Consider the following 14,788-nt stretch of genomic DNA (forward strand, 5'->3'; position numbering starts at 1 on the left):
TTGGCCAGAAAATTTTTAGTACTAAAGGTTCCTTAAAGAAAGCAATATTTTCAGACTACATATGTATGTCGGATCTCAAGCATTTTTTTTTTTTTTTATTTGTAGATTATCCCAGAAATGGTTTTTAAATAAACTGTTCATTAAAATTTTCGTCTGCAAAGCGCAGAAATTGTTTAAATCTTCAATTGTTTATAGAAAATTTATTGCAAACCAAAAACAAAAACAATTTTTGCAAAAAAAAATTATTTTACTCTGTATTTGAATGTCTTTTGAATCTATATCTAGAAAATTGCCCCGTTCGGAAACTTACTTTCAGATAAACAATTATTTTCCCAAAACAATCCAAATATGTTTAATTGCTAATTAAAAAAAAAAAAAACTACATAATTTTGCCACAAAATTCACACAGTGTTCTTCTCGACCACAAAACTCGGCTCTGACCAAATATCATCGCTAAATAATGACTTTGGTGAAAACGGCGCTCAGTTGAAAAAGCCTTACCCAGCTGTCAGATATAGAAGCAGCAAGTGGCAGAGGTTCTAGTATTTGCCAAGAGGAATTATTTTATAACATATGTAGGTTTTGAGTTTTGATAGGTTATTTTCAGTTTGGTCGTGAAGCATACGGTGGTAACGGACCGGCCAGTTTAATCTAACCGAATTCATAGATGTTGCACCTTACCAAATGTATGCCCCTTTTTTTAAAAGCTACATTATCTTTTAGGGCAAATGCAGCAAAAATAAAATGGAAAAATCGTCTGGTGTTTATGTATTTTTGGGAAATTATTGAAAATAATTTATTGTTGATTGACAATAAAATCTGAAACACGAAGCAAAACCGACTAGATTTTTCACTCCATTAGGCATTCAATAAAGCAATAATGAGATAATTAAGAATGTGGTTTTTTGTATGGAAGATCGAGTTCAATTAGGGCTTTAATGTAGAAAATTCGACTAATTATTTCGTTAAACGTCTGTGTGAAATTGGCATGAGTACCTACTCTTGCCCAAAAATTAGGTTGCATTGTGATCAGTACAGCATACAGCACTGATTGACAATGTTTCGTGTTTCTCGTGTAGCCTGTCGTTCCCTGACGTAGTTTTGACCATCGTTAATTCTGTTTATTTTCACGGTCCAAAATCTAAATCGTAGAAGCTGTGTTCTTCAGCTCTCTGCAGCAATCGTGCGCCTTGTACATGTGATTGCGCTGTACTTATGCAGTTCGCTGATATACATTTAATATATTGTTTATTGCTAATAATTTGTTTACTATTATTGTTATGACTAAAATATAATATTAGATTATACAAACAAAAATATTTACGTACGAATATTTCCTTATCAAAGTAAACAAATCATTTGTGGCGCGGGTGTAAAACTCTTACGATACTTACACAAGCAAATCGCTGCTAAAATTTTTACAGCCGAATCTGGAGGAGAACATTCTTCGAAGAATGGTTTGGCAGCGTATTGCGCGAATGTCAAGGCGACAATAGTCTGGAAATATGTATACAAGAAAATAAATATTGCGAGGAACACAAAAATGAATTAAAATGAAGCAAGAAAGAAAATCTAAAGGCTTGGGAGGACATTTGTTAGATCGAGGGAGGAAATCGTTTAAAATATAACCCAGCGGTAGTCGCTTTAGCGGTTGCTTAGTGAGCTAACACAATTTCTGCCGGAGGAAGTTGTTGTTATTGTAGTTTCCCAATAGTTGTGGGAGGGTGTATCAGCACATCAAGGTACTTTCTCGATAATCTCGGAAAATCATATATTATTTCTAATTGCTGTTTTTATGTACGGGTCCCTTTTTCGCACTTATTTGTGATCAAAATCTATAAATAAAGTTTTGGTTGTAAAGATGGAGATTCGGGCTATTAGCGAGCTTTGGTAAATTTTGGTCTTAGCGCTTTTGTTTAGCTATATTTTATTCAAATAATTTGTTAAAAATAAACGATTGTGAGCACACAAATAAATCTATTTGTACTATGGCACTATTGTGAATATTTGCACTGCATTGCCGACAGTTGCTACCATACACCCGATGGAATTGGTTGATAGAACAGCTAATTTCTGTTGATATTTGATAAGAGACTTTTATATTGGTTGCGCAAGATGCGCACGGGTCCGGCTCGTACTTCTTATAACTAATTTCTACGTCGTTCCATCTCTTTAACGGGGCAACGGCACCACTTTAGAGCTTATCACCTAGTACAGTACTCTAGCTTTTTGAGGTCAATAAGGGCCGCTTTAAAAAGAGGTTACTATAGGCGAATATTGCGTGTACTATCATGGAAACCTGCTTGTAAATAAGGTCGTGTTAGTGACAGCAGTTGGAAAAGCGCTGCCTGCAGGAAGAAACAATAGAGCACATTATGTTTTTATATCCAGCGTTCGATAGATTATGACTTCTTCACCTAAGGAAGACACCACTATCAGATCCCGAAGCAGTAAGTATGGTAAACCCGCGCCTGAGCTTCGAAAGAGATATTGGGGCCACAATTGAGCCGGAGGGTTGGTGCCAGGCTGCAGCAATGGGGAACATACTATACACGTGTATACGTATGGTTCCCAATTAATGGAAGGGGTTGGGTCTGCTGTTTACTGTGTCGACCCAGAAATAACTAGATCCTACAGGCTGCCAGATTACTGCAGTGTTTTCAGGTGGAAATTATAGCAGTGAAGAAAGCAGCAGAAATTCTGGGGGAAGCGTGCTTAAGCTGCAGCCGCGTCAATATATACATATATCGATAGTCAGGCTGCGATAAAGGCAATAATCTCACACAGTACTTCATAAAGAAGAGTTCTGGAATGCAAAGAAGCATTGGAAAAACTTCGCTTAGGCCGGACCATATATCTTTACTAGGTTCCCGGCTGCAGTCGCGTCAATATATACATATATCGATAGTCAGCCTGCGATAAAGGCAATAATCTCACACAGTACTTCATAAAGAAGAGTTCTGGAATGCAAAGAAGCATTGGAAAAACTTCGCTTAGACCGGACCATATATCTTTACTAGGTTCCCGGTCATAAAGGGATAGAAGGTAACGAACAGGCCGATAAGTTGTCAAAGGAGGGTGCAACTCTCGCTAAGTCGGCGAAAGACGTCCCAATCCGTTTGGGCGAAATCAAAAGGAGACAGGGGTTGCATATGGTCCATCAAGCAGGAAAGGCGTGGACAAAAGCGCGGGGCTGCAAAATTTCTAAGATATTACACTCACAAAGTGGCTCATATATCTGAAGAGAGAAGACTTAAGGCTCACAATGGGAATACTGACTGGACAGTGCCTTCTGGCGTCACATGCTTATAAGTTAGGTCTCGTCAGTAACATCTAGTGCAGGAAGTGTGAGCTGCAGGAAAAAAGCACGTTCTGGGTTCGTGTCCTGCGCTCGCCAGGTCAAGGCTCAAGCTATTAGGGGCGGTAGTGTTGCCAGATCTCGAGGCAGCAATTAAGCTGGGTCCTAGAAAACTGCTAGTATTTGCCGAGAGGACGGAGTTATTCTATAACATATGTATGTATGTCCTGGCACCTGATTAGGGTTCTTCCGTTTGGTCGTCAAACAAATTCTGGTCAAACAAATTCTTTATTGACCGGCCAGTTCAACCTAACCTAACCATGCGTTTCGCCCAGTTCAAATAAAGTTATTCTTTATATGTCACTGCAATTTAAAAACGCATACTAATTTCAAGCCCAATGTGGCGGATTGTCTCAAATAACAGCAAAAATAATTCAGTAAAGGTAATTTTATTATTAAAAAAAATAACGAATGAGTTCAGCTTGTGGCTTAAGCCGAAATTGCTCATGTCATACTGTGCAATGGTGCTTTGTAGGGCTTCCGAAATAGAGAAATATATCACATGAGTGTACTTTGCGGTTAGCAACCGATATGATATAACAAATTTGCTCAATAAAGAACTAGTTTTTTAACGTTTTTCTAATATTTTATTAGTATGAAATATTTTGAATTGCTTACATATTCATATGTATGTATGTAAGTATATATAATAGGGTGGGGGAAGAAAAACTATTTTTTTACATTTTTTGATAGCAGGTCCAATTTTTTTATACTTTGACAGAAAAAAGATTTTTTGCTAACTTGATTCGTTTATTAGTTATTTGAGATTAAGGTTCAACTTTAAATTGTATGAGATTCCCCATAAGATTTGTATGGGAAAACTAAAGTCCTGATCGGGCACGTTTGAACATTAAATTTACAGGCTAGATTTTTTACATTCTGGACAATATATTCACTATACCAATAGAAAAAAATGTTTTGGCCCACCCTTATAAACATATAAGCATTAAGTATGTACCGCGATTAAAGGTATGAAATGACCTGCTACTGTCACTATGACAAGCATTCTTTGTCAATTTAATATACGTACTTTATTTACTGGAAAATTCACAGCAAATTCCAAAAATTGAGAGACAACAACAATTGATAGAATGCCAAAAAACTCAATAACTGCACCCCACACCTATACAACATCACATCACTATAAAACTTCCATCTCCCCACTAATCACAACTGTATAAACAACCCATAGAAAGTAATGGGAAAAAACATTCCGGTCTTGTCTTTTCGCGCGAGCGGTCGTTCGGGTCATCCTCTACTCAACGTCAATTTTCGGGCTTTTTGCGTTGAGTGAAAAATTAAAATAGGCCACAAGGTTGGCTTCTGTGCATCCCTCGGGCGTTTTGGCGGAGTTAGGGGATGCGTTGCCTCCCTGACCAGGAGTTGGGGTGGTTTCTTGTGCTCCTAACAGGAATCAAAAACTCGTACATATTTAATAACTGGCGTGGCGCCATAAAAGCCAATTCGCTTTAAATACATACATAAATGATCGTAACGGGTCGTGAAAGACACTTGGCAACAGGCCACTGAAAATAAATGTTCATATACATACATACTAATGAAAATAAAATTCTCGAAAATAAACGGGACAATTTAACGGAGTGTATATAATTGATGCTGAAAAAGCATGCTCGATTTACATACTATGCAGTGTCATTGCATACATCTAACTGCAAATTATTGCAAAAAGAATAATAACGGGATTGAAAATATCCTTATTATATACTAATGTACACAGTCACGTACACACAACCAGAATAAAAATAAAATATAACACCCGACAAGACGAAAATACTTTTACAAAAATAAAATAAACGAAAAATAATTACCCCAATTGGACTAAAATCAACAATTGAATGAACTAGATTTAAGGAATTACTGGCAAAAAAAGCATAAAATAATAACTATAGCAAGCGCATTGCAGTGTAAATATTAGCAAATAAGCATAGCAGAACAACTATAACAAGCGCATTACAATACCTTGTCTAACCTGATTTCAACTTTACAATTAAACAAATTTCTACGATTGGAAGTGCAACTTTATGATTAAAATATTAATAATCTACATAAAGAAAACAAGTCACCACTTGGAATTACCCAAAAAGCTGAATTATTTAAACAAATTTAACATTGCTATTACAATGGGAGGATGTCTGAAGCCACTGGCTTGGGCATGATGGGGGTACCACTTGCTGGATGGGAGTGAAATTATGATACATACATAAAAATATAATTCACGATGAATTGCAAATTTTGAAAAAGCACATGGCAACAAGCCATATATTTAGCAATTACAAGGAGAAAATTTGTGCTACGGGTTTTTACTTTGCGACATATGTTAGCTGCTTATGCACGTCTAAATGTTGCAAGTATATTACCCTTATACCAGGCATGCTTAACCAACGAAACGATATCATTTCGTTACGATAATCAACGTTAATAAACGAAACGAACTCATTTCGTTTCGTTTATTAACGTTAAGATCGTCAAATTAACGAAATGATTTCGTTTCGTTTTCTGCCATATCAAAACGAAATCAAATCGTTTATGTTGATTATTAATTTCAAACTATGCTGGCAAAGCTGATTGATGGCGGAGTCATTAAAGGTGAAAGCATTAGCCAAGCTGATTGCAACTTTTCTCTTGAATTTTGACAGTACGAACATTTCTCAGAGTATTTTTGACATTACCACCAACGAATTACACAAACAAATTACATAGAGTTTGTGTGTGTATGTGCGCTCGTTGTTGCCACCTTACGGCTTCACCATGGCTGTAGCATTGCCAGCACAATTCAAACATAAAGTATCACGTTTTTGTTAACGTTTTTAACGTTAACGAAAGCTTTTCGTTTCGGTTAAAAACGAGATACAATTTATTTTGATAATTTCTTTATCGATAATATTTCGAAGTGTTTCAACGGAAACGGTGGAAATTTTTTGATAAACGATTAGCTTAACGTTAAGGTGCATCCCTGCCTTATACGTTTGTTAACCTGGCGATTTAAGAAGCAATTTAAAGGTCCTCTTGCCATTTATTGGAATTGAAAGATTCAATTCCCAAACCAGGAAAAAAAAATAATGGGAAAAAATTTATAAAAGTCTAATAAAAATTAAAACGAAGATTCTAGAAATGTCTAGGGGCTTCAAAAGGAAAAATTTCAACGTTCTCCCAGACCATAAAAGGTATGAGTAAGCGAGTGCAGGCGATCCGTTTTTTTTTTTTTTTTTTGTTTTGACATTAATCCAATCAGCGTCAAAACTTAAAGCCAATAAACAAAAAAACTACACTCTTGCTTGCCTGCTCAGAGGCTACAAAGAGGTTAAGTCTGTCGATGGATGTGAGTGATTTTGGTTTTGAATATTAGTTACTACTGAACAGAGAAGTAATTTCTAACATTTCTTTGGGCAATACGGAAGAGATCCTATATTCAGGAAAATCAAAGCTGCTCGGTGTCCATTTGAAATGAATCCCGGTTTTCATGCCACTGCCCGGGCCTCATTATAACCTTGCGATTGTGAACAGATGTTGAAGGCATAGTGACTGTTTACCCTGCACTAGAGGAGCTGGTGCGATGCCGATATTTAACTTAGATGAGTCTACGACGATGAACGAGCTAAAGAAATTTTTCTTGTATCTTCCCCAGAGAATATTTGAAGTGAACACTGCCACCTAACATTAAATAAACCAGAAGAATGAAAGGTGTTTGCCTTGATCTGTAATAAAAATTCACGCTACTACACTTTGCGGCATCCCAGAGACAACTACGACAACATCGTGATCACTGAGCATCAGTATACGGCTCACCAGTATTTCAACACCCGCTTATGGCAGCAGAGGAAAGGAAAGCTCGCACCCACTATGTAGAAAGATTCGGACTAGCTGGTGTTTTCTACTGATGTCAGTAATCGTGAAGGAAGAAAATAAATTGACTTGATTGAGCTCGGGCTAAGAACGAATAGCAAAAAAAATTCCTCTTTGATACCTAGTAGTTTTTTTTCGATAGGATAAATTATTTCAAAACGATTTTATGTTCTCCCTCGTAAATTTTGATTACCAAAGGATGACGGAAAATTGTTTGCAAACAGTCAAAAATAAGATTATATTCAACCAACCTGTGTTGTTGGTCTTATAATTAGCAATGCCTGCCATAATCTCAAAAAACCGACTAACGGTCCAAATGCCACCAACAAATATGCATAATCACCACCCGATCGTGTAATACTCGTACCCAATTCAGCATAACAAAGTGCACCGATCGTTGAGAGTACACCGCAAGCAGTCCAAATAAGCAGAGACGAGCCCACCGATCTGAAATGTTAATAAATCAATAAAATATATGTACAACCAATTAAAAATAAATTGAAATTGTGAGCAAAAAAATTAATTCGAGTTAAGATGATACGCGTGCTCGTAGTTGGGTATTGCGGGCGCATTTCAATGGAAACGCTCAGTGCCGGATTAACAAGTAGGCAGAATAGGCAGTTGCTAAAATTTTCTTACAAACATAAAATTCTAGACAGTGAAAGAAAAATATAATCTGAACTGAAAATAAAGTTTACTCAAATAAATAAAACTCAATTGACCGCATTCAAAAGGCGACGACCGACGAACTAAACAAGGTTCCTAAAAAGGACATTTCCGACTCATTTGACAAATTGTATGAGCGTGCAAAGAAGTGTATCGAAGTGAAAGGAGAGTATATTGAATAATAAAAAAAATTATCTCAAAATATACACTGGTTGTTTTTATTTTGAAAAATTTCGGTTATTTTTGGAAAAGAGGGTGTAGAAGCCTTCAACTCTATTTTGATTGCTATGCGTTCCGTGAGTAAGTCATTGCAAACTGAAAAAGCAGATTTGCAAACGTGCGCTTTTTTGTACGGATCGTTAGAAGAGAGTTTAGTTTCATTCCGTGAAAAGTTCAATGATTTCTAGAAAAAAACAAAACAGTTATTGACTGGTGTAGGTTATACAGAAGTCGTAAAACGTACTCGTCGTAGAAAAAAACAACCTAATGACGGAAATACTCTAGAAGTAGAATTTTCGCCTCGTGATGATGTTAGGATAAAAGGTTTCCTCGAAATCATCGACAATCTTCACAGTAAAATCAAACGACGCACAGTGGCGCCTTTTGAGTTTTTTCTTTGCAAAAATCATAACTTTTGAACCAAATAAGATATTTTAAAAATTTAAAATGCAAATGAAAGCTAATTATATGAAGTTTTATTGTGTGAAAGCTCAGAATGTCACAGATACAGGGTGCTTCAAAAAAATTCGTCACAGTCGAAAATTTTTAATGACGTATTTAAGCACTAAATAAGATAAACTAATGATTTTGATAAGATAGCGTGGCACTGCCCACTTATGATAAAAAGTTATCCAAGAGTAGTCACGTAATCAATAACTACCAAAATCGATAGACGTATTGTTTCTTTTAAATGGCAATACTCTTATAAAACTCAAATGTCCGTTTTTGGTGCCACAATAACAAGGTGCTTCAAAATGCATCGTAAAATTTTACATGTTTTTTTTTTTTTTAATTTACAAGCCAAATATGTATTTTATTAATAACTAAAAGTTATTGAAAGTGGTTCAATGAAATTTTATTTGAGCTAAAGATTAAACAGCCAACGAAATTTGGAAAAGGGGAGTGGCACTGCCCATTTATGCTAAAAAGTTTGATCTTAGTAACCGCTTTACCAATTTGTACCAAACTCGATAGACGTATTGATTTTTATAAAAATTTAATACTCGTTTGAAGGCGAAATGCCTAAGCTTTAAAATAACTTTGATAAACTTTAGAGAAATGCAATAACGAAAAGTATATATTTATAAATTACTAAATTAATTAATTCTTTTATTTGAAATAAAAAATTAACTTGTACATAGATATCTTATTTTTCAATAAAGTAAAAAAATTGATTAGTAAATCTCTTTTTCATTGTTGTGATAAGAAGTGAGAAACTTATTTTATCTTAACATAGTCATCGTCACTGGAACATATATCTAACAAAGCAACCATTTCTGAGCTATACATCTGTAAAATCTTTTTGTGTTCTTACATACCCCATAGATGATATGACTGGATCAGAAGAGATAGCTAACATGTTGAAAATGTCTTCGTTTTGTCTAACTCGTCATACTTTGCAGGTGTTCGTACATCTATATCTTTTGTAGTCCTTGTTCTTAGATTCTTGAGCTTCTTCAGACAATTCTCCTAATGGTAAGCACTGATACTCTATTAGATCTTTTCTATGTGCTAAAATTTTATGTACCGTTGATGTAAGTTTCTTCTCAGGATACTTTTGATGCAGCAACTCTGTAGTTTTAGATGCATATTCTCCAAATTTGGGTCCATTAACTGGTTCATGGCAGTTTAAAATATTTAAAATTACTCCCAATCTTTTCACAATATCTCTATCAACTCCTGTTATGCGAGCAATCACTTCATCGTTTTCAAAAAATCTTCTTGAGGAGTTACCATCATTTGTATTTCCGTATCCATACTTTGGACAGTCAACTCTAAGCCCAATCTCTTTATAGAATGCATCCTGAATTATTTTTTTTTCTCCTGTTTTGTTTCTCTTTACATGTTGTATTGTCGTCGAAAACTTCTCCTTGTTGTGGTAGTGTATAAGCGAGCTTCAAAACAAATTCCATACATCTTATCCTAGCGTGCAAAGGAGTTATTCCATACTCATAATTTAGTTCGTCAGTTATTGAATCATCAAGATTTTCAAAGTCCTTTTGGCTCTTCTTACAAATAGGTCATTTCATTGTAGATGTCGTATTTGTTATTAAGTTCAAAACTTTTCCATCGACCATTGTTAGAAGAAAATCATGCTTTATTGTAATGACATTCCCCTCTTCAATTTCAATTATTGTTGGTTCTAATTTGGCAATTTGATTTTGTATATCACTCACTGTAGCTTTTATAAGTTCCGAAAACTCCTTCTTGTATTTAAATAATATCGGACGGCACAATATAGTTGATGACGGACGTGGATTTTTCCAATATTCTGAAGCTTCATCTTTTAGTCGTGATAGAACAATAGAAGCCATAATCATATTACTATCTGTAATTGTCTCATCGTCTACATTTATTCTTTGTTTATACGCGCTTTGTCCTGATGATCACAGCCCCACTTAGTTATCAATGCTAACTCCTTTGGCAGTGATTTCAACTTTTCTTCAGTAAAACTTTGAAGGAGTCGTGTAGACGTATGATCCATTAGGTTTTGTAGCTCAATTTCAGCTGATACTTCGGTTATTTTGGGACTTAGCGGAACTGCTTCTTTCTTGGCTTGAGTAATTTTTTTGTATCCAGGTAAAATATCGGCATTACGTTGCAATAATGACTTACGCAATATAATATATTTTTTCCTCGTTAAACCGAGATCTATAAACAGCGCCAAAGCTTCTTCGGGAGTGCATTTCCTAGGTAGCGCATTTGGTGGTGTGGGAATGCTGTTTTTGATCCTCATCAGTCGCACTGGACTTGCTACCGAAACTGCTTCTGTTATATGAGACTTCACGTTTTCTTCGTCTTTTTTATATTTAATAGCCAGTACTTTTGAAAGATGAGTCGTGGCCATAGCTTTTGTGGTATCAGACAACTTCCTTTTCCTTGTGTAGGTAGAACACTCTTCTATGGGTTTTGTTGGTCTCGCTCTAGTTGGATTGGTTGACGTGCTAGGCGTTTCTTCGTCCAAAAAAGTTTTGTCAGCTAGCCACTTTTCATGTTTACTTAGAAATTTTGAATTGCTACGATAGACGTCCTTCCATTTTCTTTCTATCATAATGTATTGTAAACCAATTTTTTCTTCCAGGCCTTCCTTTTCTTTAATGCTTTTTTCACTCGCCAATTCTCTCATAATAGCCTAAACGAAGTCTCGTCTTGACTTTGTAGATTTAAACACCGCAAATAGTTTCGAGTTTTTTAGATACATATTAGAATTGGCTTCGAGTGTATCTGACTAAATATTAAACTGTGAACTATATTTAAAAATACTATTCACTTTATTTAAGTAAACAGAATACTTAGTTCCTTAATCACCGAAAGACGAATTATAATGTGCATTGTATGATGGATAGCTTTATATACCTACTAAAATTATTAAAACGAATTTCAGGTATACAATTCGTAACTAAAAACAAGTAAGAACGGGACTGTCTTCAGCTGTGCCGAAGACTTCATACCTTTCATGAATGGGGCCGAACAATAATCTTATCCCGTTCGTAATCTCCGAATAATCGGATGTATAAGATAAGAAATATATAGTGAACAGATCAAAATACCTTAACGATTTTTAAGATAAATATAAAATAAAAAACAGGTAGGTACTTTGTGTGAGGATGCAAAGTTTCAGGTTTTTTGTGGTCTGCGTGTAAAAACTATGACTACGAATCACGTATTTCAACAATATATGACGTAAACGTAACTATTTGATGAATTTTGAAGCTTCTAGCCGTAAAAAGGGGGCAAAAATTAGAGTTTATATCGGGTATATAATATATATACCACCGATCTCTATGATTTTTTCAGACAACAATATATGCTATATACGTAATCATTTGGTGAAATTTGAACATATCTAAACGATTTTTAAGATAAATAAAAAATAAAAAATAGGTAGGTAATCTGTGTGAGGATGCAAAGCTTCACATTTTTTGTATATATGACGTAAACGTAATTATTTGATGAAATTTGATGAATTTTGAAGCTTCTAGCCGTAAAAAAGGGGCAAAAATGACAGTTTTATGAAGTATATAATATATAACCCACCGATCTCTACGATTTTTTCAGACAACAATATATGCTATATACGTAAGCATTTTGTGAAATTTGAAGCTTCTAGCTGTTAAAACGGGGCAGAAATTGCGCAAAGTTTCTTATCTGAACAATCGGTTGTATGAGATATATACTATGTATATCACCGATCTCAATGATTTTTTCAGACATCAATATATGCTATACACGTAAGCATTTGGTGAAATTTGAAGCTTCTAGCTGTTAAAATGGGGCCGAAATCGCAAAAAAAATATATGTATACTATATATATATACTATATATACCATCATATATATATTATATATATCACCGATCTCTATGATTTTTTGACACAACAATACATACTATATACGTAAGCAATCGGTGAAATTTGAAGCTTATAGCTGTTAAAATGGGGTAGAAATTGCGAAGTTTCTTATCTGAACAATCGGTTGTATGAGATATATACTATATATACAACCGATCTCTATGATTTTTTCAGACAACAATATATGCTATATACGTAAGCAATCGGTGAAATTTGAAGCTTATAGCTGTTAAAATGGGGTAGAAATTGCGAAAAGTTTCTTATCTGAACAATCGGTTGTATGAGATATATACTATATATACAACTGATCTCTATGATTTTTTCAGACAACAATATATGCTATATACGTAAGTATTCGGTGAAATTTGAAGCTTCTAGCTGTTAAAATGGGGCTAAAATTTGCGAAAATATATATATATACTATATATATATACTATATATACCACCATATATATACTATATATACCACCATATATATACTATATATACCACCATATATATACTATATATACCACCGATCTTTATGATTTTTTCAGACAACAATATATGCTATATACGTAAGCATTCGTTGAAATTTGAAGCCTCTAGCTCTTAAAATAGGGCAGTAATTACGAAAAGTTCCTTATCTGAACAATCGGTTGTGGGGGATATATACTATATATACGACCGATCTCATCAATTTTTTCAGGCAACAATATGTGGAATATACGAAAGTATATAGTGAAGTTTGAAGCTTCAATCTGTTAAATTGGGTAAGATATTACAAAAATCCTCTTTTTCTGAAAAATCGGTTGTATGGAGGATATATGCTATAGTGGTCCGATCCGGTCGGTTCCGACAAATGTCTAATCGGACACCCAAATACACCCGCTCACCAAATTTTATCAAGATATCTCAAAAATTGAGGGACTAGTTTGCATACAAACAGACAGACGGACAGACGGACAGACGGACATGGCTAAATCAACTCAGCTCTTCAACCTGATTATTTCGGTATACTTAATGGTGGGTCTATCTATCTTCCTTTAAGGACTTACAATTTTCGGTTTCGTGACGAAATTAATATACCATTTCATTTTCATGAAAGGTATAAAAATGTATGTTGTTAACAAGTTCCAATAACAAAAACGACCTTACGGCCGTACTGAATTATATATACCTGCTCAGGCGCGTATTTATGCCCAAGGTTGTTTAACTTTATTTGATGCATAAAGTGAAGTTGCAGCTGGACGCAGGTAGACTTTATGAATTTAGGTAACTGAATATTTCACAAATAACTACTGTTAATTTGACGGAGCACATATTTTAACATTTTTTTTTATTTTCCATCAAAGTTTTAAAAAGGGCCTAAAAATAGGCATTTCGAAAAACAGGTATATCCGCCAACTTTTAACAAAAAAAAACAATTTTTTACTTGCTTCAATCATAAATTAAATTATCTTTAATTGCTATACAAGAAAACGACAACCGGCCGCCTTATTTACTCACAAAACCATTTTAAATACAACGAAAAAGAAGAAAAAATTCAAATTTTTCCCAATGTTGAAAATTGGGCAACTTTGAGCGGCTCTACCTGGTAAACTGTAATTTTCTGTGAACAAACAGTTGTATATTCTTGATCCCTGCAAAATTCTCTATTAGAAACATATATTAGATTTAGCGAACGCTTTCATGATTTTTTTGATTTTTGCCATGCTTTAACGGCAGAGGCGCCACTGTGCGACGTGCGAAAGTGTATATGGAAGTTTCAGAGAGATTTGCATTTCTCATCAACTTTTCTCTAAGTGATGGAGACCTCCACGAAGCTATAAATTCATAACTTAGTTATTTTTTATTCTAGAGATTTGGAAGAATTATTCATTGAAATGAAACAATTCCAAAGTTACGTGAACTCCAGATACACTGATGCACAAAAAATTCATAGTTATTTGTATAAAATTCTAATGTAAGATCAATTAGCCGTTGTACTACTTCCTAAGACAGAAATAGCTCTGCGGTTTTTTTAACATTAATGATCCCAAATTGTTCTGCCGAACGATCCTTCTCGCAATTAAAAAGAATCAAAGCTGCTGAAAGAGCTACAACAGATTTATTGAACAAAATCGATATTGATGATATAATTGATAAATTTGCTGAAAACAAATGTATAAAACGACATGTTTAAAATCTAGATAGTAATTTTATTGATATTATTATATTGTGACAATAAAAATTTCATGAAAGATATAAGTTTGTATTTTTAATCGAAAAAAGAAGGCAACGGACGTGAAAAAAGGGCCCCAAATTGATGGTTGCCTAGGGCTCCGTTGAGGTAATCCGGCCCTGGAAGC

The 14,788-nt window shown here is 34.7% G+C and overlaps 1 protein-coding gene across 4 annotated transcripts in view; it reads right to left on the reverse strand.

The window, feature by feature from the left end:
* JhI-21 (Juvenile hormone Inducible-21) overlaps positions 1-14,788 on the reverse strand; it is a 59,697-nt gene that overhangs the window by 22,538 nt on the left and 22,371 nt on the right. For all 4 annotated transcript variants that reach the window (XM_067768403.1, XM_067768402.1, XM_067768405.1 and 1 more), the window contains 2 exons: positions 7,474-7,669; positions 1,395-1,497 (listed from right to left, as the gene is read on the reverse strand). In XM_067768403.1, the coding sequence (XP_067624504.1) occupies positions 1,395-1,497; positions 7,474-7,669 (299 nt within the window). The remainder of the gene's footprint in view (positions 1-1,394; positions 1,498-7,473; positions 7,670-14,788) is intronic.

This window comes from Eurosta solidaginis, chromosome 2, assembly GCF_040869045.1.
Source record: "Eurosta solidaginis isolate ZX-2024a chromosome 2, ASM4086904v1, whole genome shotgun sequence".
In the NCBI taxonomy this organism is placed as follows: Eukaryota; Metazoa; Arthropoda; class Insecta; order Diptera; family Tephritidae; genus Eurosta; species Eurosta solidaginis.